The sequence below is a fragment of the Nannobrachium achirus genome (assembly GCF_963921795.1).
Source record: "Nannobrachium achirus genome assembly, chromosome: 2".
In the NCBI taxonomy this organism is placed as follows: domain Eukaryota; kingdom Metazoa; phylum Chordata; class Actinopteri; order Myctophiformes; family Myctophidae; genus Nannobrachium; species Nannobrachium achirus.
Genome location: NC_137811.1, coordinates 10,792,256 through 10,818,828, shown reverse-complemented (window position 1 = coordinate 10,818,828; position 26,573 = coordinate 10,792,256). Strand labels below are relative to the sequence as shown.

The 26,573-nt window shown below is 41.3% G+C and overlaps 1 protein-coding gene across 1 annotated transcript in view; it reads left to right on the top strand.

Annotated features, from left to right (window-relative positions):
* The window catches only part of LOC308296366 (guanylate-binding protein 2-like), a gene marked incomplete at both ends in the record, with an annotated part of 58,804 nt that overhangs the window by 16,377 nt on the left and 15,854 nt on the right, over positions 1-26,573 (top strand). The window contains 2 exons of the mRNA XM_080739626.1: positions 742-869; positions 15,358-15,467. Coding sequence (XP_080595752.1) covers positions 742-869; positions 15,358-15,467 — 238 coding nt within the window. The remainder of the gene's footprint in view (positions 1-741; positions 870-15,357; positions 15,468-26,573) is intronic.

Sequence of the window (26,573 nt, the reverse complement as noted above, 5' to 3'; positions counted from 1 at the left end):
GTACTCAAAATATCAATTAAGGTGAAGGACTCTTAATCAAGTCAGTTGACGCCACCCACAAGTTTGTACGACAAACGGTTGATGAGTAAAGCCAAATAAAGCTTCGGCCAATCAGGGGAATGGGCGGGGCGAAATTAAACCAATTAAAATGAAGGACTCTTAATCAAGTCAATTGACCCCACCCACAAGTTTGCACGACAAACGGTTGATGAGTAAAGCCAAATAAAGTTTCGGCCAATCAGGGGAGGGGGCGGGGCTAAGTTAAACCAAGGTGAAGAACCTGAGTTATGGCTGACAGTTTGTTTGGCTGTGGGGGGGGTATGTGTGTGTGTGTGTGTGTGTGTGTGTGTGTGTGTGTGTGTGTGTGTGTGTGTGTGTGTGTGTGTGTGTGTGTGTGTGTGTGTGTGCGCATGCATGGGAGAAGGGGACAACTTTTTGGACGGGTGGGTTTAGCTGCGCTGTGGTCCAATCATCGCAGTAGGAGAGGGGTTTTTGGGAATGGTCCATTACATACCGATAACAGTTTGAAATCATGGTATAACAGTGAGATGAGAGACAATTTGATATTGATATTCTCTGGCATACAAAATAACTAACAATATTTCACTGATGCTATATGTGTATGAAAAAATGACTGCATTACTGGATAACCGTACTGAACTGGATGGATGGTGAATGAATGATTGAATGAATGAATGAATGAATGCATGAATGAATGAATGAATGAATGAATGAATGAAGGCTTTCCTCTGGGATCCACTGTCCAGTCCAAGACAAAGGGCATCTGGATGTGGTGTGTACCTCACCCCAGAAAAACTGACCACACTCTAGTGCTGCTGGATACAGAGGGCCTGGGAGATATAGAGAAGGTGAGAGACCATTTTGTTTCATGTTCAACTTGTGTTGCATTTAATAATGTATTATTATTAGTAGGCTACACTTATAATAAGGGTAATAATGATAATAACTAGAAAAGAACATTTCTAAGAAATGTTAAGTGTGCATGCAGCTCGCTATGTATGTGCAATCTTGTGTAGCGGTTGGTGTACCAATGAAAGTGGAGCATTAGCGTTAGATTAGCGTTAGATTTTTTAACATTACCATTTTTTGCATTAGCTTTAACATTATTGTCTGTACGACAAACGGTTCATGAGATATAGAGGCACTTCCTGTTTGGCGAAAGGCACTTCCTGTTTTGTGAAGGAAGCACCAATTAAGGTTAAGGACTCTTAATCAAGTCATATGACACCACCCACACGTCTGTACGACGAACGGTTCATCAGATATAGAGGCACTTCCTGTTTGGCGAAGGGCACTTCCTGTTTGAGGAATGAAGCACCAATTAACACATTCCCCGCCATTTAACAATACCTTTGTACTCTATGGTGCCTCTGGTCTCCATAGACTTCCATGTAATTCATAGTGCACGGATCATGCACACCCATGCCTAGATAATGCACCACGTGTGTCCACATTGCTCACAGCTTTCAAACAAAAAAATCCGAATGGAAATCCGTTCAGGCATTCATGAGATACAAGCCATTATGTTTTCCTAAAATGTAAACAAAGATGGCTGCCATGTTTGATAGATGGGGTTGCTATGGGGGTTAAACATGCAATTTCGCGATTTCTATCATGCCTACTAAATTTTTTGGGGTCCAAACATTAAAAAAAAAAAAAAAAAAAAAAAAAAATGGCGGAAATTCTCGGGACTATCGGGCCTGGCAGGGAAGGACATTAAAATAATCTCGGGACTATCGGGCCTGGCATGCAATGAGTTAAGGTAAAGGACTCTTAATCAAGTCATATGACACCACCCACGCGTCTGTACGACAAACGGTTCATGACATATGGAGGCACTTCCTGTTTGGTGAAGGGCACTTCCTGTTTATTATTACTATTATGATTATTATTATTATTACCCTTAATATTATGTATTTTGTGTGCACTTCATAGGCATGTAGATAAAGGTCCTTAGATTGCTTGTAGAACGTTTCATGCAAATTTCTAAAAAAAATCCCAGGATAAAAACAGGTTTAAGCGTTTTACAAACTGCTCAAAATGGCAGAAAATCTAACGGTGGAGCTTGATTGACAAAAGCACAGATGTGTTCCTCTTGAGTCAAGGCATGCGCGTAAGCAAGTTGCCTGTCTTCAAGCCAAACGAGGCATGACTTATGCCCGTTTAAAGTTTGAATTTTCAAATGCTTCGTATAGCCCCCATTTGGCCAATTGGAATAAGATTGGCTTCAGTGATATTTGGACTAACCCTCTACATCTTTGCCAAAAGTCATGAACGTGTGACTGTGCATGTACTGTATGTTTTCAAGGCAGAAGAATAATTTGCATAAAACTGCAATATTCATTGAATTATTAAAAAAAAAGTGTAATTTAAAAAATAAATCCGATCAGACAGATCTTTAGATATTGGTCCAAAGTTCATGTAAAGAAAGTTATGTGCACGTGACGTGAAAAATCCCAGGAGGACATCGTTTTTAACTGTTTTTAACATAATTCAAATGGTGGGAGATCCATAGCCTTTGTAGATCTAGGTTCAAAATGTATGTGAAAAAGGTTTTGTGCGCGTAACGCAAAAATCCCAGGAGGAGATAGATTTGATCTGTTTTTCATATAATTCAAATGGTGGGAGATCTAAAGGTCAGAGGTCAAACGTCAGAGTGTCACAGTCGTTCGGCATGAGGAGACGCATATGTCCATACAGGTTTCATGGCCCTGGGTCAAACAGAACATGAGCTATACCTGTCCTACTCTTTGGCCAATTGTTGCGAGTTTAGTGTTTTTGCCGTTTGGCCATATTGCAGTTCCGTAAAAAGCCACTGCTTGGTCAAGCCAGGACAGAAAAAGTGGCAGAAGAAAAAGAAAAACACCAATCTCAATAGTGGCTTACAAGCCCCTTACAGGGCTTGGCCACTTATTAAGAAGATAGTGAAAATGCAAGCTCTGAACACGCTGTGAACTGGTAATGAAGATCTGCTATTATCACTAATTTGGATCCCGGGCAAATGTTTCATTTCTCTTTTGGGTGTCGAGCTAAAACATTTGGGAACCATTGCTCCAGATCTTCTCGGGCCCACCACCACTGTGTTAAGCAGCAAGAGCCGTTGGCCGCCGCGTCCACGTCCATGGACGCGGACGCGAAAAAAACGTCCGTGGACGCGAGGCCGCGTCCACGGACGCAAACGGCCGGCCGTCCCGGCCGTGGACGCGGCCGTGGACGCAGACGGCCGGGGACGCGGCCGTGGACGCGGCCGTGGACGAGGCCGCGGCCGTGGACGCAAACGGCCGGCCGTGGACGGGTCCATGGACGAGGCCGCAAAAAAAAGGCAGCGAAAAAGAAAAAAAAAGTGTCTATTGTATGTATTTTTTGATGGAGAATTCAAATATGGCCTTCTTTTTTGCATAGGACAACTCTAACCTGCATCAATTGGTATTTTATAATTGCCAATTGTACCCTATCCATCTAAAAAACAAATTGGATGTCTATTGTATGTATTTTTTGATGGAGAATTCAAATATTACCTTCTTTTTGGGATAGGACAACTCTAACCTGCATCAATTGGTATTTTATAATTACCAATTGTACCCTATCCATCTCAAAAACAAATTGGATGTCTATTGTATGTATTTTTTGATGGGGAATTCAAATGTTACCTTCTTTTTTAGATATGACAACTCTAACCTAAATCAATTGGTGCATCAACCTACTTACTTACTATCTATCTATCTATCTATCTATCTATCTATCTATCTATCTATCTATCTATCTATCTATCTATCTATCTACATTTATATAAAGCTGTTCTTGCATTTGAATTCAAGTCTGACACAAGTTAAGGTTAACTTAGGTAGTATTTCATTTTGCTGGCTTTTAGGGTCTGTGTGTGAGTGTGTAGGCTCACAAATTATTTTAATTGTCTATAAGTGACTGACTATCTATCTATCTATCTATCTATCTATCTATCTATCTATCTATCTATCTATTTATACTTCACCTTTAGTCCAGAAGAGAGTTCAGCCTCAGGAACTTGCACACATGGAACTGTGTCATGACTGTGTCATGGAGCTAAAACAGAGCTATGTTAAATACTCACAATGACTCTGATGGACCAATCAGGGTGGTGGTGGTGGGAGGGATCAACAATAGACAGAAACTGGATAATGCTTTGTTAACTGTCCCACCTAAGTCCCTGCTAGTCTGAACAAACATCACCTCCCCTCTCATAACACTACTACTACTACATTTATATAAAGCTGCTCTTGCATTTGAATTCAAGTCTGACACAAGTTAAGGTTAACTTAGGTAGTATTTCATTTTGCTGGCTTTTAGGGTCTGTGTGAGTGTGTAGGCTCACACATTATTATAATTGTCATTAAGTGACTCTGAGATCTATCCATCCATCCATCCATCCATCCATCCATCCATCCATCTATTTATTTATACTTACTGTTTACATTTTCTATAAATATTTATTTCTATATAAAACTCAGTTGTGTGGAGTTATTGTGTGCCCTTTCTTGTTGCTAAAGAGTCCATTTGTTCACTAGACATTAAGTCAAGGTTACTATTTTGAGTTGAAGCTAAGTGTTTTATTGCTTTGTGGTTTAACATGATTTAAAAGGCAAATTCATTGTTATGGTTACTTTAGAAGACTGCTTTTGCATTCATGAGTTAAAAAGAGAGCCAAGCTAATTCAAAGAGTTAAGTTAAAGGAACACAAAACATGACCTAACTCACAGCTGCCATAGGACAGACAGTTACAACATACTCTTATCTTTCACAGAACAGCCAAATATCATTTATTGTATCTATTTGAGACTATGTAGCTGCTCTAGGTGAAATAGAGCATTATATCAGCCTATTCAATTGATAATGACCAATGGGTGCCAGTTTCTAAGTAGTTAAAGCATATTAACATAACAATATATGTGGCCTAGACATGGATATTGCCCAATCAACTCGTAATCTACAGAAATGTCCACCACATCACACAGTATAAAACCTAGTAGGCTTAGTGGATTACCTATGTTAAATCATGTCAGGTTAGTTTGGTTCAAGGTTCAAGTATAATAATTTATGAGACAAAAATGTAACACAAATGTGCACAAATGTACAATCACATCTAGGCTAGAATGATAACATAAAGTCCTGACTACTACTTGTTATTGTGGTCCTAAATACTACAATGATTAGTTTGGATGCATTGCTTCTATCATGTCGAATTAAAAATAAATACATTACATATACAGAAATCTGCCTTCTCCTGTATTGTATTCGTGACATTCATTATAAATAGTAAAATAACAGGACAGAGCAAAAAAGGCCTCTGTTGTGTCTTTATCTGATCACATGCAACCAGACACTCACACTGCACAGCAATATATAAACGTTATTACAGGCTCAAGGCCCACAGGGTAAGAAGACAATACATTACAAAGATAATAATTTAAAAAAACAACAACAGAGAGTACATTCACCGAGCCCCACCGGAGCTAAAGAGGCACTCATGCCACTCATGCCAGTGTCCACTAATGGTAGACGTGTACCTGACAGAGCTACATCCAGGGTCTGTCATCAGTCTCTGGAACAATCTGACACAATGTATCTTTCCTGTGGCTGTTATAATGAACACAAACAGATCAGAAAGTAATTTAACATACAACAATGTACGGGATTCCTTTCTATTAAAAGCAAAATCATCACCGGGTCAAAGTTGTTGCTTGGTTCTCCCCATATAAAGGCATGTAGGTAACAGTAACATGATATTATGTCATGCATGATAAAAGTAATGTTTAAACACTTTGATGTGTGTGAGTTTATCTGGAGACTTACTCAGTCTGTGACTTACAGAGATCTTGATGGTCTTTGGGTTCCACCTGTTCATCAGAATTGCCGCTGGTGCCGTCTAGAGATTTCATCTTCACTTGAAGTCTGGAGTCTTGAAATGATGTACAGTGTATTCTGGACAGTTGTGGACACTCTGCAACTAACCTAACCTAACCTAACACAAGTAAGAAATAGTAAATACATTGTAATAATACATTGAAGGGGAAATGTAGGAAAACAAATGCAACTCAGCATTGAATTTATGGCAAACATTTTGCTACTCAACCCTTTCCAAATAATATACAATTAAGAAGTGGGATGTTCCACTTAGTAAGAGAAAGAATTAATGAAATATTATTTTTTTTAAAAGCTAGAAGACTCACCTATTATAGTAACCATGTGAATTGCTAATAATGTTATGGGTCAGATGTGTAAAGATCTATCACATTGTATTGTTCTTTTCAGACTCAACAATAATAATGATGATGTTACTTAAATGCTGATCAATGTGTGAATCTGGCTCTTATCAGGTGTGTGTTTTCTCTCCCTGTCCTGTGCTGTCCTCAGTTAAACCAAGACAGTGCTGTTGTGACCAATGTGGAAAAAGCCTTCAGCTCAATTTATTATCTCAAAGTAGACCAGAGAATTCATACCGGAGTGAAGCCATTCAGCTGTGAACAATGTGGGAAGTATTTTGCTCGTCTGGACAATTAAAAGATCATAAGCGTTCACATACTGGAGAGAAACCTTATTGTTGTGACCGGTGTGGGAAAAGATTTGTCCAAAAGGGGATTTTAAGAGAACACCAGAGAATTCACACTAGAGAGAAACCCTATTGCTGTGACCAGTGTGGGAAAAGCTTTACTCGATTGTCTTATCTCAAAATACATGAACGAATTCACACAGGAGAGAAACCATACAGCTGTGTCCAATGTGGGGAAAAGTTCAGTTTAACGGCTGCTCTGAAAGTACACCAGAGATTTCACACCGAAGAAAAGCCTTACTGCTGTGAACACTGTGGCAAACGTTTCACTGTAAAATCTAGCCTCGTACAACACAAGAAGATTCACACTTGAGAGAGACCTTACTGCTGTCACCAATGTGGGAAAAGGTTCACTCTGAAGACGGCTCTGAAAAGACACCTGAAAATCCACACTGGTGAGAAGCCATATACTGCTGTGTCCAGTGTGAGAAAAGGTTCAGTGATATTCATCATCTCAAAGCACACCAGAAAAATCACACTGGAAAGAAACCTTATTGCTGTGACCAGTGTGGAAAGAGCTTTCCTAGACTGGAACATATCAAAATACACCAACAAATTCACACCGGAGAGAAACCTTATATCTGTAACCAATGTGGGGAAAACTCTGTCAGGTACACGTCTACCGTTAGAGGCCACTGGCATGAGTGCCTTTTTAGCTCCGGTGGGGCTTGGTGAATGTACTCTGTTGTTGTTTTTTTTATTATTATCTTTGTAATGTATGGTCTTCTTACCCTGTGGGCCTTGAGCCTGTAATAAAGTATTGCTGTGCAGTGTGAGTGTCTGATTGCATGTGATCAGATAAAGACACAACAGAGGCCTTTTTTGCTCTGTCCTGTTATTTTACTATTTATAATGAATGTCACTAATACAATACAGGAGAAGGCAGATTTCTGTATGTATGTAATGTATTTATTTTTAATTGGACATGATAGAAGCAATGCATCCAAACTAATCATTGTAGTATTTAGGACCACAATAACAAGGAGTAGTCAGGACTTTATGTTATCATTCTAGCCTAGATGTGATTGTACATTTGTGCTGTTTACATTTTTGTCTCATAAATTATTATACTTGAACCTTGAACCAAACTAACCTGACATGATTTAACATAGGTAATCCACTAAGCCTACTAGGTTTTATACTGTGTGATGTGGTGGACATTTCTGTAGATTACGAGTTGATTGGGCAATGTCCATGTCTAGGCCACATATATTGTTATGTTAATATGCTTTAACTACTTAGAAACTGGCACCCATTGGTCATTATCAATTGAATAGGCTGATATAATGCTCTATTTCCCCTAGAGCAGCTAAATAGTCTCAAATAGATCAAATAAATGATAATTGTCTGTTCTGTGAAAGATAAGAGTATGTTGTAACTGTCTGTCCAATGGCAGCTGTGAGTTAGGTCATGTTTTTTGTTCCTTTAACCTAACTCTTTGAATTAGCTTGGCTCTCTTAACTCATGAATGATAAAGCAGTCTTCTAAAGTAACCATAACAATGAATTTGCCTTTTAAATCATGTTAAACCACAAAGCAATAAAACACTTAGCTTCAACTCAAAATAGTAACCTTGACTTAATGTCTAGTGAACAAATGGACTCTTTAGCAACAAGAAAAGGCACACAATAACTCCACACAACTGAGTTTTATATAGAAATAAATATTTATAGAAAATGTAAACAGTAAGTATAAATAAATAGATGGATGGATGGATGGATGGATGGATGGATGGATGGATGGATGGATAGATCTCAGAGTCACTTAATGACAATTATAATAATGTGTGAGCCTACACACTCACACAAACCCTAAAAGCCAGCAAAATGAAATACTACCTAAGTTAACCTTAACTTGTGTCAGACTTGAATTCAAATGCAAGAGCAGCTTTATATAAATGTAGTAGTAGTAGTGTTATGAGAGGGAAGGTGATGTTTGTTCAGACTAGCAGGGACTTAGGTGGGACAGTTAACAAAGCATTATCCAGTTTCTGTCTATTGTTGATCCCTCCCCCCACCACCACCCTGATTGGTCCATCAGAGTCATTGTGAGTATTTAACATAGCTCTGTTTTAGCTCCATGACACAGTCATGACACAATTCCATGTGTGCAAGTTCCTGAGGCTGAACTCTCTTCTGGACTAAAGGTGAAGTATAAATAAATAGATAGATAGATAGATAGATAGATAGATAGATAGATAGATAGATAGATAGATAGATAGATAGATAGATAGATAGATAGATAGTAAGTAAGTAAGTAAGTAAGTAAGTAGGTTGATGCACCAATTGATGCAGGTCAGAGTTGTCATATCTAAAAAAGAAGGTAACATTTGAATTCCCCATCAAAAAATACATACAATAGACATCCAATTAGTTTTTGAGATGGATAGGGTACAATTGGTAATTATAAAATACCAATTGATGCAGGTTAGAGTTGTCCTATCCCAAAAAGAAGGTAATATTTGAATTCTCCATCAAAAAATACATACAATAGACATCCAATTTGTTTTTTAGATGGATAGGGTACAATTGGCAATTATAAAATACCAATTGATGCAGTTTAGAGTTGTCCTATGCAAAAAAGAAGGTCATATTTGAATTCTCCATCAAAATATACATACAATAGACACCTTTTTTTTTCTTTTTCGCTGCCTTTTTTTCGCGGCCTCGTCCATGGATCCGTCCACGGCCGGCCGTTTGCGTCCACGGCCGTCTGCGTCCACGGCCGCGTCCACGGCCGTCTGCGTCCACGGCCGCGTCCACGGTCGCGTTTACGGCCGGGACGGCCGGCCGTTTGCGTCCGTGGACGCGGCCTCGCGTCCATGGACGTGGACGCGGCGGCCAGCGGCTGTCTCTCGTGTTAAGCATGCAAACCTGAGGGGCTCCGGTGTTGAGGATGAAGGTGGCTGAGATGAGTCTGATGGACAGTGCCCACCTCTCAGTCAGTCAGGATCAGTGTTGGGCAAATTACTTACTTTAAAAGTAATTAGTTATAGTTACTAGTTACTTCTCCAAAAAAGTAACTGAGTTAGTAACTGAATTACTCTATTGTAAAAGTAACTCGTTACTAGGAAAAGTAATTATTTGCGTTACAAAGTAAAAAAGAAAAAAAAATCCAAAGATTTCAGTTTATTTAACAAAAAATATTTGTATTATATAAGTAAGTAAATATAAGTATTTTTTTTAAAGTAAATTAGAGTTAAAAAAATCGATTCAGACAGATTACAGTATTTTCTGCCTTTCATTCTTTTCAAGGAAAAATAAATACCTTATATCGCTTTTTTGATGCCTTCCATTATTATTCTCAAGGGGGGAAAATACCTCATGTCATTTTGCTTCACGTGTGGACACAGAGAGGAGGGGAGATCTGTCGCAAAGAATACTAAACTAAACAAAAGTTTAGGCAGTTATACATCTCTGCTTAAGGATTTAAGGATGCTAGCTAATGATTGCAAGAAGAGCTGTTATCAACAATCACTGAGTATTTTGTTGGGACTGGAAATTACTTAATGAGCTTCTGGTGTGGATTCTTGCAACTCCGTGAGTCATTATTTATTTATTTTTGGAAGACCCGACACGGGGGCTCTCTCTCTCTCTCTCTCTCTCTCTCTCTCTTTCTCTGCACCCTTTCTCTCTCTCTTTCTCTTTCTCTGCACCCTCTCTCTCTCTCTCTCTCTCTCTCTCTCTCTCTCTGTCTCTCTCTCTCTGCTTTCTCTCTCTCTCTCTCTCTCTCTCTCTCTCTCTTTTTTTTTCTCACACAACCATCGTGACAGCTGGGGACGCTTGTAACGGTAACGGAGCACATTTCATTGTCAGTAACGGTAGCGGCGTTGTAACGATGGAAATTGTAATTAATTAGATTACCCTTTACTGAAAAAAATAGCGGCGTTATGTAACGCCGTTTATTTAAACGCTGTTATACCCAACACTGGTTAGGATATGTAGTATGCAGGCAAACAACAGGGAGTTCAGTACCAGCCTGGTGGGGACTATATCTTACTATAAATGCGAGAAATCTCTGTGAGTATGTATGTGCCCCACGTATCTCAGGAACTGTTCGTCCCACCGGCTTCAGCGGGGTCCGCTCACTATCCCGACTATCCGCTGTTCCGACATGGTCGGCAGGTTAGTTACTTAGCGTCGGCAGGTTAGTTACTTAGCGTAAGGCAGGTTAGTTACTTAGCGTAAGGCAGGTTAGTTACTTAGCGTCGGCAGGTTAGTTACTGAGGTAAGGTTTACTGAGGTTAGGTTTAGGGTTGGGGGTAGAGTTAGGGTTATAGTTTTAGTGTTGGAATAACGGCCCGTCGGCACACTGCTGCTTCAGCTCCTTATGCGGAGCTGATTGTTGACATCAGGCTGTTCCGGAGGAAATCGGCTGACTCATTGTGACATCACTTCATAAAAGGCTCTGACATCACATACGCCACATGAGTCAACAAAAAATCTCTGTGCGTGTGTGTGTATGTATGTATGTAATCTGAGTATCTCGAGAACCTTTCGTCTCACCGGCATAAAATGGGCATAAAATGGATGCAGACAGATACAGATATCTCCATATACTGTATGAGCATAAATGGACACAGGCAAACAGAAGGTCAAAACAGGTCCTACAGAGATCTCCATATATGGGCATAAAATGGACACAGACAGACAGATATCTCCATATATGGGCATAAATGGACACAGGCAATCAGATGGTCAAAACGGGTCCTACAGAGATCGCCATATATGGGCATAAAATGGACGCAGACAGACAGATATCTCCATATATGGGCATAAATGAACACAGGCAAACAGATGAGCATAAATGGACACAGGCAAACAGATGGTCAAAATGGGTCCTACATAGATCTCCATATATGGGTATAAAATGGACGCAGACAGACAGATAACTCCATATATGGGCATAAATGGACACAGGCAAACAGACGGTCAAAACGGGTCCTACAGAGATCTCCATTTATGAGCCATAAAATGGATGCAGACAGACAGATATCACCATATATGGGCATAAATGGACACAGGCAAACAGATGGTCAAAACGGGTCCTACATAGATCTCCATATATGGGCATGAAATGGACGCAGACAGACAGATACCTCCATATATGGGCATAAATGGACACAGGCAAACAGATGGTCAAATCTTTAATGCAAACCTCATTATACCTGTTGTCATAGGACCCGTTCCTATGACAACAGGTATAATGGGGTTTGCATTAAAGGGCGGGATATTCATTCCCTATTTACATCGTGGCCAGGTCGGGCGGCCGAGCTTCTAGTAATGTTAAAGGACGACTTCACCCCTGAGACAAAAACCTTGATTTCTAAGTTGTTTGGGAGACAAGGAACACCTTTCTGGTTTCATTTTGTTGTTTAATGTGTTTTATTGTTTTTATTTATTTTCATAAACGTTGTACGTATGATGCAAATTACGTCACTCGGCGGACGCGGAAAAACTACACCCTCTTCTCAGTCAGACCAACGTCACCAGCCACACAGACAGCCCACGGGGTGTCCCCAAGATTTTTTGCCACCTAGTTCTTCTTTCCGATCCGTGTTACCATGGCGACGTAATTCGCAAAAAACGACGCCCAAAAACCCCATTGACTTAGAATGGGGGAAATTTCGGCACGTAATAACTGCCCCAAGTTTAGCCAGCCCCGCAATATATACATTGAAATGTGCGGCTCGGCCGGGGATGTTGTGCTATTACTTTTCTTTCCGATCCGCGTTACCATGGCAACGTAATTCCTAAAAAAACTACGCTCAAAAACCCCCATTGACTTTGAATAGGGGACTCTGAAAAAAACCCTGAAACTTTGGCCCCACACATACTTTTGCCTAGCAACGTCACTTAAACTTTGAAATGCACACACAACTTTGGTCTTTTTCCGGCCAATAGGGATGAGCTGTAATTGATTAAGCCCCGCCCCCTCTGTAACAGGAAGTGCCCTTTGCCAAACAGGAAGTGCCTCTTTATCTCGTGAACCGTTTGTCGTACAGACGCGTGGGTGGTGTCATATGACTTGATTAAGAGTCCTTAACCTTATATGGGGCCTATTTCTCTAAACAAGAAGTGCCCCTCACCAAACAGGAAGTGACCCTTTATCTCGTGAACCGTTTGTCGTACAGACTTGTGGGTGGCAAAAATTACTTGATTAAGAGTCCTTAACCTTAATTGGGGCCTATTTCACCAAACAGGAAGTGCCGCTCGCCAAACAGGAAGTGACCCTTTATCTCATGAACCGTTTGGCCTATTGGCTGAGCTTTAAACAGCTTTATCTCCAGTTTGCAGCATGGTACCGTCTCGAAACTCGCTGTGTGTACTTACATGGCTAATAGGAATTATCTGTAATTGTTTAAGCCTTCCTGCCTTCCTATTGGCTGGGCTAAACAGCCATTTCTCCACTTCCTAACACGTTACTGGTCTCACACTCGGTGTGTGGTCCGACAGTCCCAACGGCTGACCGCTAATGCTAATGCTAACAAATGCTAATGCTAACCAATGCTAATGCCAATGCAAAAAATGCTAATGCTAACACATGTTAATGCTAACAAATGCTAATGCTAACACATGCTAATGCTAACAAAAGCTGATGCTAACAAATGCTAACAATGCTAATTCTAATGCTAACAAATGCTAATGTCAACACATGATAATGCTAATACTAACAAATGCCAATGCTAACAAATGCTAATGCTAACACCAATGCTAAAAATGATAATGCTAAAAATGATAATGCTAACAAATGCCAATGCTAACAAATGTTAATGCTAAAAGTCCTAATGATAATGCTAACACATGCTAATGATAACAAATGCTAATGCGAATGTTAACACATGCTAATGCTAAAAAATGCTAATGCTAACACATGCTAATGCTAACAATGCTAATGCTAACAAATGCTATGCTAAAACATGCTAATGCTAATGCTAACAAATGTGAATGCTAACAAATGCTAATACTAACAAATGCCAATGTTAAAATGTTAATGCTAGTTAATGCTAATACTAAAATGCTAATTCTAGCTAATGTTTAAAATGCTAAAGCAAAAAATTCAATGATAATGCTAAAAATGCCTAAAGCTAATACTAATAAAAATGCTAATGTTAAAGGTTGCACACACTGCTAAAAATGCTAAACCTAATACTAATAAAAATGCTAATGTTAAAGCCAATGATAAACATGCTAATGTTAAAAATTCTAATAATGATGTTAATATTAATGCAAAAATGCTAATGCTAACACCATCTGCTATACAAGGTTGCACACACTTAGCGAGCTGCAGGCAAACTTAAAATGTCTTAGAAATGTTCTTTTCTAGTGTTACATGTTGTTTCATTCTTTTCCAGACAACAGCGTTTGCTAGCCACTTACAGAACATGAATCAACAGCTGCAGATATGTAATGGCCAGGCAAATGATCAAATATAGCCTACTGCTATAATAATTTGTAATTGTCAATCCTTGGTGTAAATAAACTGCAATTCATACTATTGCACAACTATGTATTTATCATGTTTGCACAAGCATTTGGTAACTTGGATATAATATCATTTGGTCTGCCAGTGGTGTAAAAGTAACTAAGTACATTTACTCAAGTACTATCCTTAGTATAATTTTGAGGTATTTTAAACTTCACTTGTATTTTTATTTTTCAGTACTTTTACTTCTAGGCTACTCCACTACATGCTCACAACGTGTCGCATCATGACACATTTCGAGCTCGTAGATGTGCTATTTTCAACATTTTGTATTTTACTTACTTCAAGTATATTTTGATGCCAATACCTTTGTACTTTTATTCAAGTCCATTTTGAATTCCGAACCTTTATTTGTAACAGAGTATCTCTATATTGCAGCATTGATACTTTCACTCAAGTAAGAAATGTTAGATACTTCTACACAGAAGCATAAGATATTTTTTTATCGCAGAGTATCTGACATGCATGTCAGGGGGATGAGCGTCTTGTCTGTCCCGCTTACAGCTAGGGTTGCCAACTCCCAGAGTTTCAAATAAGGGACACCTCCTGGCCACCCGCCATGGGTCACAAACCTCCAAACTAGTGCAGCACTGCACATAGCAACGATGGGATGCAGAGGGGACAGCAGCACTAAGAGCAGAGTGGAAGCTGGCAGCAGAAACGCAGTCATTTCCCTATTAAATGGCCCTGTCATTCATATTTATTCCCTGACCTTAAAATATTGGACAAAGCACGTCTTTTTGTTTCCAAAAACGGGACGATCCTGTATTTTACGGGACGGTTGGCAACCCTTCTTGCAATCCAATCCATAACAACACACTTCGACACCATGTGACTACTACATGTGTGTGTTTGTTTATTTTTGTGTGGGAAGAGTCTAGAGGGAAGGACTATGGGAGGGAATTTTATTTTTTGAGTCAAAGAATGGTGATATGCAGAGCATTCTGGGAGTTGGAGTAATGCAGTTAAACACAGAATGTCATGCAATACTAAGAATTCTAAAGACATACACAACACATAAGAACCGCAGGAGTGTTTATTGTCTCACAAACAACATAAAATAAGATTTGGTTGTCTCAGGGGTGAAGTGGGCTTTTAAGTAAAGTTCCTACCCGAGCTTGATCATGACATTAATAAGCCTGAGGCTGATCCTGAATAATGTAATAAATGAAATGAGTTTATATGGCAATAAATGAATACATTAATAAACTCATCACAGTAATTACAGTAACTGATGACATCCTGAAAATGTCTTCTGGTTTCAGGGAGATACGACAAATGACAACTGGATCTTTGCCATGGCAGTTCTGCTCAGCAGCACCCTGGTCTACAACAGCATGGGCACCATCGATAACACTGCTCTGGAGAACCTTCAGTATCCTTCATTACTTCATTATCTCTGTGCTGTTCCTACTAAAGTGTTCTCTAACTTCAGCTCAACAGCGAGCTAAACTCCAATTCCCCTTAGAAAGAATGACAGAATCGTGAAGTAAGATGGGTCCTTTTACTGAGGATTCTTCATCAATTGTACAGGTCATGGAGTAAAAACTGAAAATAAACAATACACAAAAATACAACATCAAATGTTGTCTGTTTCACTTTACAGTATCTTGTAAATACAATCATTTTAAATAATACTAAATAACCATGAATTGCCTTTTTTAACATAACTTATTCTTCTTAATTATGCACACATGAAATTATCAATGCAATATGAAATTATAGCATCCGCATGAATTATAACTTACGGCATTGCCTCCTGGTGAGGGCATGCAGAAGGTAAGATGGAAAGCATCAAACTGGACACAGAGAAGAGACGCACTCTCTGTGCTGCTTCTGACAAGAATGCTGTTTGTGAGCCTACACAGCTGATTCCTGACTAGTGCAATCAACAAACTCACACACCTGCCTTTGCTAGTCACCGTGACCTCCACTCAATTAAGAGGGCCTTTCATCTATATAGGTACTTCTGTCTTTCAAAGTAAAGTCATACTAAGCAACATAACAGCATGCAATAGAAATCACATTATAAGACATGACAATCTAATTTATTTCCTATTTTAATCATATGTGATTATTGAGTCTTATATGTTGAATGCTTTCATTTGTTAACTTTAGAGAAGTCTTTTCCAGACCAAGTACATTGTTATGGGCATACCTGTTTTTTTTTTTACTTTTTTTATTAGTGGCCAAGCCACGCAGTGGCAAAGGCCACTCATGGATATTGTACTTCATCATTGTGGGCTCGCTGAAAGCGAGCACATGTATGTTATTGTCATTATTGTGGGCTCGCTGAAAGCGAACAGACGTATGTTCTTGTCATTATTAGTGTGGTTGCCCTAAATGGGCAACACGCTATAGTCCTGGGGAAACTTTCTTTCTTTCTTTCATTCTTTATTCTTTCTTTTCACCGCCCACAGTTTTTGCGCCACACACTCGCGCCATATGTGAAATTGACCGGCTTCATCGGGAATCATGTGCTATCATTTTGCTAAGAGAAAAGTTGTATTGTTTAATTTATATTAATTTACTATTGAATTAATTTTCCCCATTGACTTATAATGGGAATCGCAACAACTCACAATCAAATATTTTTCTCTCGCAAACCATAGGGTCTACAGTTTCAAAACGTGGAGAGGAGATTCATAATAATTTTAAGAATTAATCGAAAAAGAATTACATCAGTCGGCCTCATGGTGGCGCTATAACATCCCACTTTACTTTTAGCCCTATAACTCTTGAACAGGAAGTGCCCTTCACCAAACAGGAAGTGACTTTATATTTCATGAACCGTTTGACGTACAGACGCGTGGGTGCTGTCATATGACTTGATTAACACAATGACTGCCCCGGCCCGAGTTGCACGAGCTGGCCCAGTGTCTACTCATGCCACCGCCCGACTTGCCCGAGTTGTAATTTTATCATAATTAATGATTTTACATTGATTACTTACAGTACGTCGCTCCAGTCCCGTGTGAATCGGTAAAAGTCTGCGATTCAATTACAATGCACGTTGGCCGTGCATGTGAAGTGAAGCCCGGCCATAGAGAATGCATTATCCCCAAAAAGAAATCTCCATTTTCTCTAAAACAGACTTTTACAGCCAAAACATGGAAAAAGTTCATGGCTTCATGTTCTTCACTCTGTGTAGTGCTAGTGGCCATCTTAGACTGTGTCATGTGACCCACGCTGGACCAATCGTGTGACCAGATCGCTTACACAAGAGCTTTCATTGCTGGAAAGACCCAGCCTCCCCCAGCCAATCACAGTCAAAGCAGCGGTGCCATGTGATCTGGACAAAAAACATTAACCCTTTGTTGCTGGTGGCCGATGAAGTGTGTAACTAGAGACTCTCATCTTTCATATGGTGCATGGTTTGACATTCTCACACCAACACAGAATTAGGAAAAAAAAGTGTAAAAAAAAAGTGTAAAAAGTGTGTGGCAGGGAACTGGGTCAATTTTTAAAGGTGGCAGTCATTGTGTTAAGAGTCCTTAACCTTAATTGGTGCTTCATTCGCCAAGGAAGTGCCCTTCGACAAACAGGAAGTGCCTCTATATCTCATGAACCGTTTGTCGTACAGACGCGTGGGTGGTGTCATATGACTGGATTAAGAGTCCTTAACCTTATGCTAATGCTAACAAATGCTAATACTAACACATGCTAATGCTAATGCTAACAAATACTAATTTTAACAAATGCCAATGCTAACAAATGCTAATGCTAACAAATGCTAACAAATGCCAATGTTAAAATTGCTAATGCTAAAATGCTAATGCTAGCTAATGCTAATGCTAAAATGCAAAATGCTAATGTTAAGCTAATGATAAAAATGCTAATGTTAAAAATTCTAATAATAATGTTAATGTTAATGCAAAAATGCTAATGCTAACACCAACTGCTTTAAAAGGTTGCCAACACTTAGCGAGCTGCAGGCACACTTAAAATTTCTTAGAATTTTTCTTTTCTAGTCTTTGATTTATTTTCCCACTTTTCTTGTTTTCCTGCTTTTTTCCGCAGCTTTTTTCCTTTTCTTTTTTTCTTTTTTCTGGCTTGGCCACTTTATCGCTGCTTGCAGCTATATTTATTATTGTTTTTGTTATTTTTTGTTACTTTTCTTCTTCTTCTTAAAGTGATCCCTGACTAATACGACAAATATGCCTTAATACATTATAATTGTCCTCTATAACTACAATGTAAAATTAAAAACACCTTCAATATTTTATTTCTTCTAGTGTCAAGCTATCTTGTATTTGTGCAGCTACCCTGCTTGAAAGGGATTGGTACAGACCATAGGAGGTTTTAACTGGGTTCCACTCATACAATGACCACACCGTTTTCCTTCTTTTACTCTTCTTTACTTTTCTTTTCGTAGGTTTACAGGTACAGGTGAGCAGTAGGTAGGTATTGTGGGTAAGTAAGGTGTAAGGTGAAAAACCTTTAAAGAAAATAAGAAAGGACTACAGTAAATGCAATGCAGATGAAATAGAAATACAAATATTCATGCTTTTCATATTATGCTTTTAAACACTTGTAAATACTTGTAAATACTTTCTGTGTCTTTTCATAAATTCATTTTTAATTGTTTTTTAAATATATGAATTCGTTTTTAACTGTTTTAAATATATGAATTCATTTTAAATGTTTTAAATATATGCAGTCCCAATTGAAATGTAAATATAATAAACTTTAACTTTAGCAGCATTCAAGTCATCTTTATCAATCGACATATCAACTAAATAGATACCATTTGTTTTCAAACAATCATGTTACTTGAACATCTAAACATCAAACAACAAACAATTGTCCATGAACTAGACCGCACGTTTCAACGTGCGCTACAACGGTTGCGCAAGAGTTTTACGATCCTTAAACAAACAAAGTCCGTCTCTCACCGGCCGTTTCTCCAGGCTTTTTATGGCTGCACCAGCGCTGCTTCATTCATGTTTTCCAGCGCAACTTTGCTGCTGCTGGACACGCTGTCTGCTTTGTTTGAAAATGGAGGTTACTGAAGGATTCCTCCCTTCTTCTTTCTGTCCTCTGGTGCGGTGACGTGCAATGACGCTGATTTGTCAGGTAACGCTTTGGGAAGGAATTCAGACAGCTGTCACTCACGCTCCCCGTATTAACCCCTTCATTTCCAGCGGAGATTTTCCAAGTTGACTTCACACCTCCCACTCGACCTTCCAGTGGAGACACCTGGGAGGTCACACGTTACAGAGGCAAACTTGGGTCTGTTGCTTCGTTCTGTTCTTCGATGGAGAGCAAGACGACCAGTCGCCTGACGTCTCTGTGAAGAACTGTTGCTGGGATCTCTTCTTTGAGTTTCTTAGATGTTGTTTGGTGCTTTGCTTTCACTGTGGTAGGCCTTGTGACAGGAACAGGGTAGCTTGGGAAGGTTCTGACGTTAACGTCCCTCACAATTCCCTTGTTGTCCGAGTTGACACTGACCACTCTTCCAATCCTGAACTGACCCCTGAGGGCGTTTTGGTCCGCCATCCAGACGATGTCTCCGACAGCGACATTTCTCTTGGCTGTATGCCATTTGTTCCTTACGAATAGGTTAGGACCAGCGAGTTGACTCCAGTGCCTCCAGAACTTGTTCACTTGCGCTTGCATTTCTTTAAGTCTTTTGTAGGGATAGTCACTGAAGTCGAATGTTCTGACATCTCCACTCTGTGATGCTCGTCCGAGCAGGAGACAGTTAGGAGTGATGAACTGGACGCTGTCTTCTCGGCTCTGTGTCCTGGCGTCAATTGGTCTTTCATTCGCAAGATTAGCGGCCATGTAGAGAGTTGTTTGGAATTCACTGAAACTTAGGCCAGACTCTCCTCCAACACTCTGCAGTGCTCTCTTGACAATGCGCACAGCAGCTTCTGCAGCACCGTTCCGGTGTGGAGAATCGGCTGGATGAATTTTCCATGTCCACTCTGTGCCATTCTTGGCAGCGCTCTCTTCCAGGGTTGCTTTGTCAAGATTGGCAAGGAATCTGTACTGTTCTTCTAGGACAGGCTTGGCCCCTATGAAGTTGGTACCAGGATCTGACCAAATTTTCTTTGGATGACCTCTTAGTGCTGTGAACCTCTGGTACTGAGAGTTTACCAGCTCTGTGTGAATAGCTCTTGAGGCCATGCAACAAAACACAACTCCCCAAACCTTCAGTGACACTCTTTTCTTGACATCATCCCTGACTTGGTAGGGTCCGAAGAGGTCGACTGTAGTGTATTGGAATGGGGCAGCTGGTTCTGTCCTCTCCAGAGGTAGATCACCCATTATTTGCTGGCATCTTTTTGCTTTGGTTTTTCTGCAGAGCATGCAGTTTTCGACCACTTTTTGAGCAATTCTCCGACCCTTCACGACCCATGCTCTTCTTCTCATCTTGAGCAAGGTTCCGGCCACTCCATCATGGTTCTCCTCGTGTGCTTCTCGTGCTAACAGTGTCGACACCCAGGCTTCATACGGCAAGATGGGGACAGCAACCTTATCTTCATTGAAGATCTGCACGCGACCCCCACAGACCAACAAGCCAGTCTCTTGGTCTTTGTACACCACCAGCCTGTCTGTGGTTGTGCTTGAGAAGGATGTACTTTGCTGTGCCGCAAGGAAGATGTCTCTTAGGGCGTCTTCTCTCTCTGTCACTGAGATGACTTGTGAAGACGACACTGCCTCCCACTTTGGGTTGTTTGCAGTTCTCTTGTTCCCTCTCATGAACGTCTTCGCTGCCCTCCGAACCCAGGCGATTGTTTTGACAAGTCGGCTTAGGTTACTGAACCGCTTGACATCCACAAGTTCTAAGACAGCTGATCCTGCTGGTGGCCTCTTTGGTTGTGTTTGAGTTTGAGCTGGTTCCTCTTCTTGCTTTAGTTCAGATGGCTTTTGTGTGACAGCATCCTTTGGATCTGGTGGCAGTTGTGCCTTGGCCTGTGCTCGGGTCAGTGCAGCAACAAATGCTTTCTTTTGCAATCTATTGACACTGTCTCTGGCAGCTGTCACCAACTCTTTGGCAGATTTAACTGGCCACTCATCCACTGGTGACTTCAAGAATGTTGGTCCATTCTGCCACTCTGAACTTTCATCCAGGTCTTGAGGACTGGCCCCTCTGGTTATGATATCAGCAATATTGAGAGGACCAGGGATCCACCACCAGTCTTGGATCGCTGTTGTGTTCTGGATCTCTCCGATTCTGTTTGCGAAGAAGGTTTGATAACCGTAGCTCTCTCTTTGGATTGCACCGAGAACTGTTTGGCTATCAATGATATGAAACCACTTTTCAACTTGGATCTTGCTGTGCTGCTCGAAGTACTTTTTGAGCCGTGAGGCAAACACTGCTCCGCACATCTCTGCCTTGACAGCATCACCTTTGTGGTCTAAAGGAGTTAGCTTCGCCTTGGACTCCACTAGAGTGACGACTGGGCCCTGGTCGGTGTTCCACCGGAGGTACATCACTGCGCCGTAGGCATGCTCGCTTCCATCCGAGAATGTTACTGCCCAAGGTTCTCCACTGAAGCTTGGAGGCATTATGGCCCTGGGGAATGTAATCTGCCCAAGTTGCACATACTCTTCGAAGAGACGGATTGCATCTTCTCTGAGGCTGTCGGACAATGCTGTGTCCCAGGTGTCTTTGACAGGGCAGTTGTCTGTCTTTGCCTCCTGGAATGCTCTCCGCACAAGGATGGCACCCTTTTGCTTGGCAGGAGTCACCAGGCCAACTGGATCATATAACCCTGAGACTTGACTCAGGAGGTCCCTTCTTGTCAAAGGGTTAGGGGTTTGCGCTCTTACTTGGTCTAGTAGAAGGTCTTGGCCAAGTCGCATCTTCTTCTTTCTCCTTGAGAAGTTTATGGATGACATGACGTGGAGCTTATCCTCTTCCACGAGGTAACCTAGACCAAGGGCTTTGTTATCATCTTCCCTCATTTGATTCGGGAGGACCATGTTGTTAACTTTGGTCTTGCCAGCTTCGTTGTCGTTCCCCTTCCTCCCACTTTGGCCTGAGAAGACCCAAGACTTCAACAGGAAACCTCCAGCTTTCAGGATTAGCTCCACGTTTGCTGTGATGGTTTTCAGCTTCTCAGGGTCATTGTGAGATGTTAGGATATCATCGACATAGCTGTCATTGTGAAGTACTCCTCGCTCCTCTTCGAGGTGGGCAAAGAGAGGTAGGTTGGCTGTTTCTCGCATTGCGAGCTGTGCGATGCAGCCTGCTGGTTTATCACCAATGTTGACTCTGGTGATAGCGTACTCCTCCAACTCCTCTTCCTCTGAGTCTCGCCAGAGGAACCTGTGGAGGTGCATCTCGCGGTCTTCCAACCAAACAGAGTTGTACATTTTTCTGATGTCCCCTAAGGCAGCGTTGGTTCCCCCTCTGAACCTCAGGAGGACAGCACGTATCTGGTTTAGGACGTCTGGCCCCTTCATCAGCAGGTCGTTCATGCTGGTGCCTCTGAACTTTTGACTGCTGTTCCAGACGAGTCTTACTGGGGTTGTTACAGAGTGTGGGTTTGGTGCTATAAGGTGACTCACAAACCATACTGGTCCCTTCCAGGTAATGATCTGTTCTTTAGTCAACTTGATTGCAGCTCCTCTGCTCACCATGTCATGCACTTGAGCTTTGTAGGCAGACTTCCACTCTGGTGCTTTGGCTAGCTGCTTCTCTGTCCTCAGGAATGTTGCTTCCACTGCTCCTCTGTTGTTCGGCAGTGAAGCTGGATCCTCTATCCAGGGATATTTTGCATGCCAATGTGGTTCTCCACTGTGATCATCGCTCATGACATAGGTGAGTCCTTCTTTCACCACCTCAAGCTCCCTTTCTTCTGCAAGGGTCATTTCTTTGCCACCGGGCTGGCAGTTTCCACAACGGCAGCCACCGCATCTGGGCTCGCATGCGGCGCCAATGCTATCCCATTTCCACCACTCCAGGAAACTTTGTTTGCTGGTCGAAGCGGTTGATCCTTGTATTTCGAGTACTTCTTTGCTTGAGATGTCTTGTTCTGGACTGTATATGAGCTCCTCATATTTCACAGCTGCTGCTCTCATTGATCTTGCAAAGTGCGTCTTTGACATGTGGGCTGACACTTCAACCTCTTCGAACAGCTTGGGGTCGGTCCCCCCCACTGTTTTCCCGAGTGGTCCGTCCCACAGTACAAGATCCCCCACAACTCTGATTCTCTGAGGAGCTAGCCGGCCTTCTCTGTGGCTAATGAGAAGCTCCACTTCCTTGGGCCTCACAAGCTCATCAAGAGGTACATCTGGGAAGAATGGTTGCAGCTGTCCAGGTGTCACACTTTTGTGGACGTCTGCTATGCTGTCAAGCCCATAGCAAACCAATTGATGTGCTCTCAGTGTGCCCTTGGAGGTGGATACACGGATCTTTAGGAGATAGCGCTTTGTCCTTACTTGGACCTTCATTCCGGCTACTCCATGGACGACGAGCATGATGTCTTCACTCTTCAGATTCAGACGGCTTGCTGCTCTGTGAGTGATGTAATTGGTGTCAGATGCTAAGTCGATGAGTGTTCCGACTTTCTGTCCGGCATTGGCTGTGACAACGAGTAGCATCATGAGCACTGGAAACTCCTGCATTCCGCTTGTTTCAAGTAGACCTTGCTGGTCATTTGAGGTTGTGAAGACTCTGGAGGCAACGTTTGAGAACACCTCCCTGAACTGCTTTGCTAAGTCGGGTGGGAGACTTTTGATGAAATCCTCTTGACCCTCTGTGTACTTCTTTTTGCCTTTATCCTTTTCAGATCTGTCAGACTTCTTTGACACAGATATGGGACAGAGGTAGAAGTGATGCTCAGGAGCCTGCTCTTCCCTGCAGTCTTGGTTTTTGCATAGAAAGCCAGGTTTGCAGGATGAATGGTCGTCATGAACCTCAAGGCATCTTGTACACGCTCCCAACTTCTTTACTGAAGCCTTCCTTTCCGCTGCAGTCAGAGCCTTGAATTGCTTGCAGAAGTAGAGCTTTTTCTTGTGTTTGGCATCGCCACAGACTACACAGCCTTGGTCATCAGCTGACTTTGTAGACTTGGTTCTTGCACTTTTCTGCTCAATTCTGTTGTCTCTCCAACTTGGTTTACTTGGCTCCTCATCTCGTAGCTGCTCAAGCTCCTCGTAGATAGCCTCTTGCTGCTGGAGGAATGCCAAGAGATAATCAAATCGTTTGTCTGGTGTCACTTGATTATTTGGATCGGCTACATAGACAAGCCATTCTTTTTTGAGGGATTCAGGGAGTTTACTCTCGATTGATTTTGTCACAAGGGGATTCTTTATGGCGCCTGTGTCTCCAAGGTCACTCAGGTCCCCGAGTGCTTTCTCCACAGCTTGAATCAACTCCACAATTTTCCTTGGTTGGCTACTTCTGACAGATGGCATCTTCTGTAGGTCTTCCACTATTTCAATGGCGATAGCCGTTCGATTGCCATAGCGGTTCTCCAAGACACGAAGAATATCATCTGCAGTGTTATAGGTGTTAAGGCGAAAGTCTTTTTTGATTTTGTCATCAAGACTGTCGAGTAACTGTATCTTTTTTACTTCTTTGGAGCCGGTTGGTTCTCCCTGTTTTTGGAGTGACTCCCAGTCTCTTTTCCACCTGTGAAAATCACGCTTGTAGCCAGAGAATCTTGGGAGAGCTGTGGGTTTCAGCTTAATGGTTGGGGTAAAGCTGTGATTGCTAGCAGTGTTAGCTGTATTTTCTGGTGGTCCCGTTATGAACTCAGCCTTTCTAGAGACCAGCCTGGTTGACTGGTGTTCCAGCTCTTTCAACCGACTACGGAACTCTCGCTGGTCTTCCACTGGAACCCACTGCTGCCATTTGCAGTACGCTTTCTTTGCAGACTCCATAAGTGACTTCAGATGAGTGAGCCTAAATTCATAGGCGTCAAGGTTGCTATCGGTATGTACTTTTCCAACACGATCAGCTTCAGCTTCTGCTAATTCTACAGCAGTGCACAGTTCATCTCCAAACTTTGTCCAGAGTGTTTTTCCAAGTAGCTCTCCAACTTCCTTCAGCTTTTCATCACAATCTTTTACGGTCTTTGCTATGTCAGCGTTTTGCTGTTCGGTCAGCTTAACTGACTCTCCTTCGCCCAGCTTTGTCTCCTCTTCTTCAATAACACCTGCCATGACTTCGTCATTGGTTTCCATGACTTTCTCGGCTTCAATGGTGATTTTACTGAAGCTATCTCGGAGCTGGTCTTCTGACATGCTGTCGTGAGTTCTGATGATATTGTTCCTTAGACGTGTGAAGGATTTTTTGGCTGCTGTCCGCTCACTTTTGAGCTGCTCAATGGTTTTAGCCATGTTGGATTTCCCCTGCTTATATATTGACTGTGTCAATTCTTGTTTGGGTCCACTTGCTGTTGCAGGGTGATTTTATTTCGATTTTATTTCTTCCAGGTCACTGTTTTCACTGTTCCAGTTTACAGTCCCGGTTTTTCACTGTCAAGCTATCTTGTATTTGTGCAGCTTCCCTGCTTGAAAGGGATTGGTACAGACCATAGGAGGTTTTAACTGGGTTCCACTCATACAATGACCACACCGTTTTCCTTCTTTTACTCTTCTTTACTTTTCTTTTCGTAGGTTTACAGGTACAGGTGAGCAGTAGGTAGGTATTGTGGGTAAGTAAGGTGTAAGGTGAAAAACCTTTAAAGAAAATAAGAAAGGACTACAGTAAATGCAATGCAGATGAAATAGAAATACAAATATTCATGCTTTTCATATTATGCTTTTAAACACTTGTAAATACTTGTAAATACTTTCTGTGTCTTTTCATAAATTCATTTTTAATTGTTTTTTAAATATATGAATTCGTTTTTAACTGTTTTAAATATATGAATTCATTTTAAATGTTTTAAATATATGCAGTCCCAATTGAAATGTAAATATAATAAACTTTAACTTTAGCAGCATTCAAGTCATCTTTATCAATCGACATATCAACTAAATAGATACCATTTGTTTTCAAACAATCATGTTACTTGAACATCTAAACATCAAACAACAAACAATTGTCCATGAACTAGACCGCACCTTTCAACGTGCGCTACAACGGTTGCGCAAGAGTTTTACGATCCTTAAACAAACAAAGTCCGTCTCTCACCGGCCGTTTCTCCAGGCTTTTTATGGCTGCACCAGTGCTGCTTCATTCATGTTTTCCAGCGCAACTTTGCTGCTGCTGGACACGCTGTCTGCTTTGTTTGAAAATGGAGGTTACTGAAGGATTCCTCCCTTCTTCTTTCTGTCCTCTGGTGCGGTGACGTGCAATGACGCTGATTTGTCAGGTAACGCTTTGGGAAGGAATTCAGACAGCTGTCACTCACGCTCCCCGTATTAACCCCTTCATTTCCAGCGGAGATTTTCCAAGTTGACTTCACATCTAGAAATAGCTAATCTTTCACTCAACAGGAGAAATGCCTGTCGCAAGTTGATGATGACATAAATGTCATGTGTGATCTAACCCTATGGAATTTATGCCATGCAT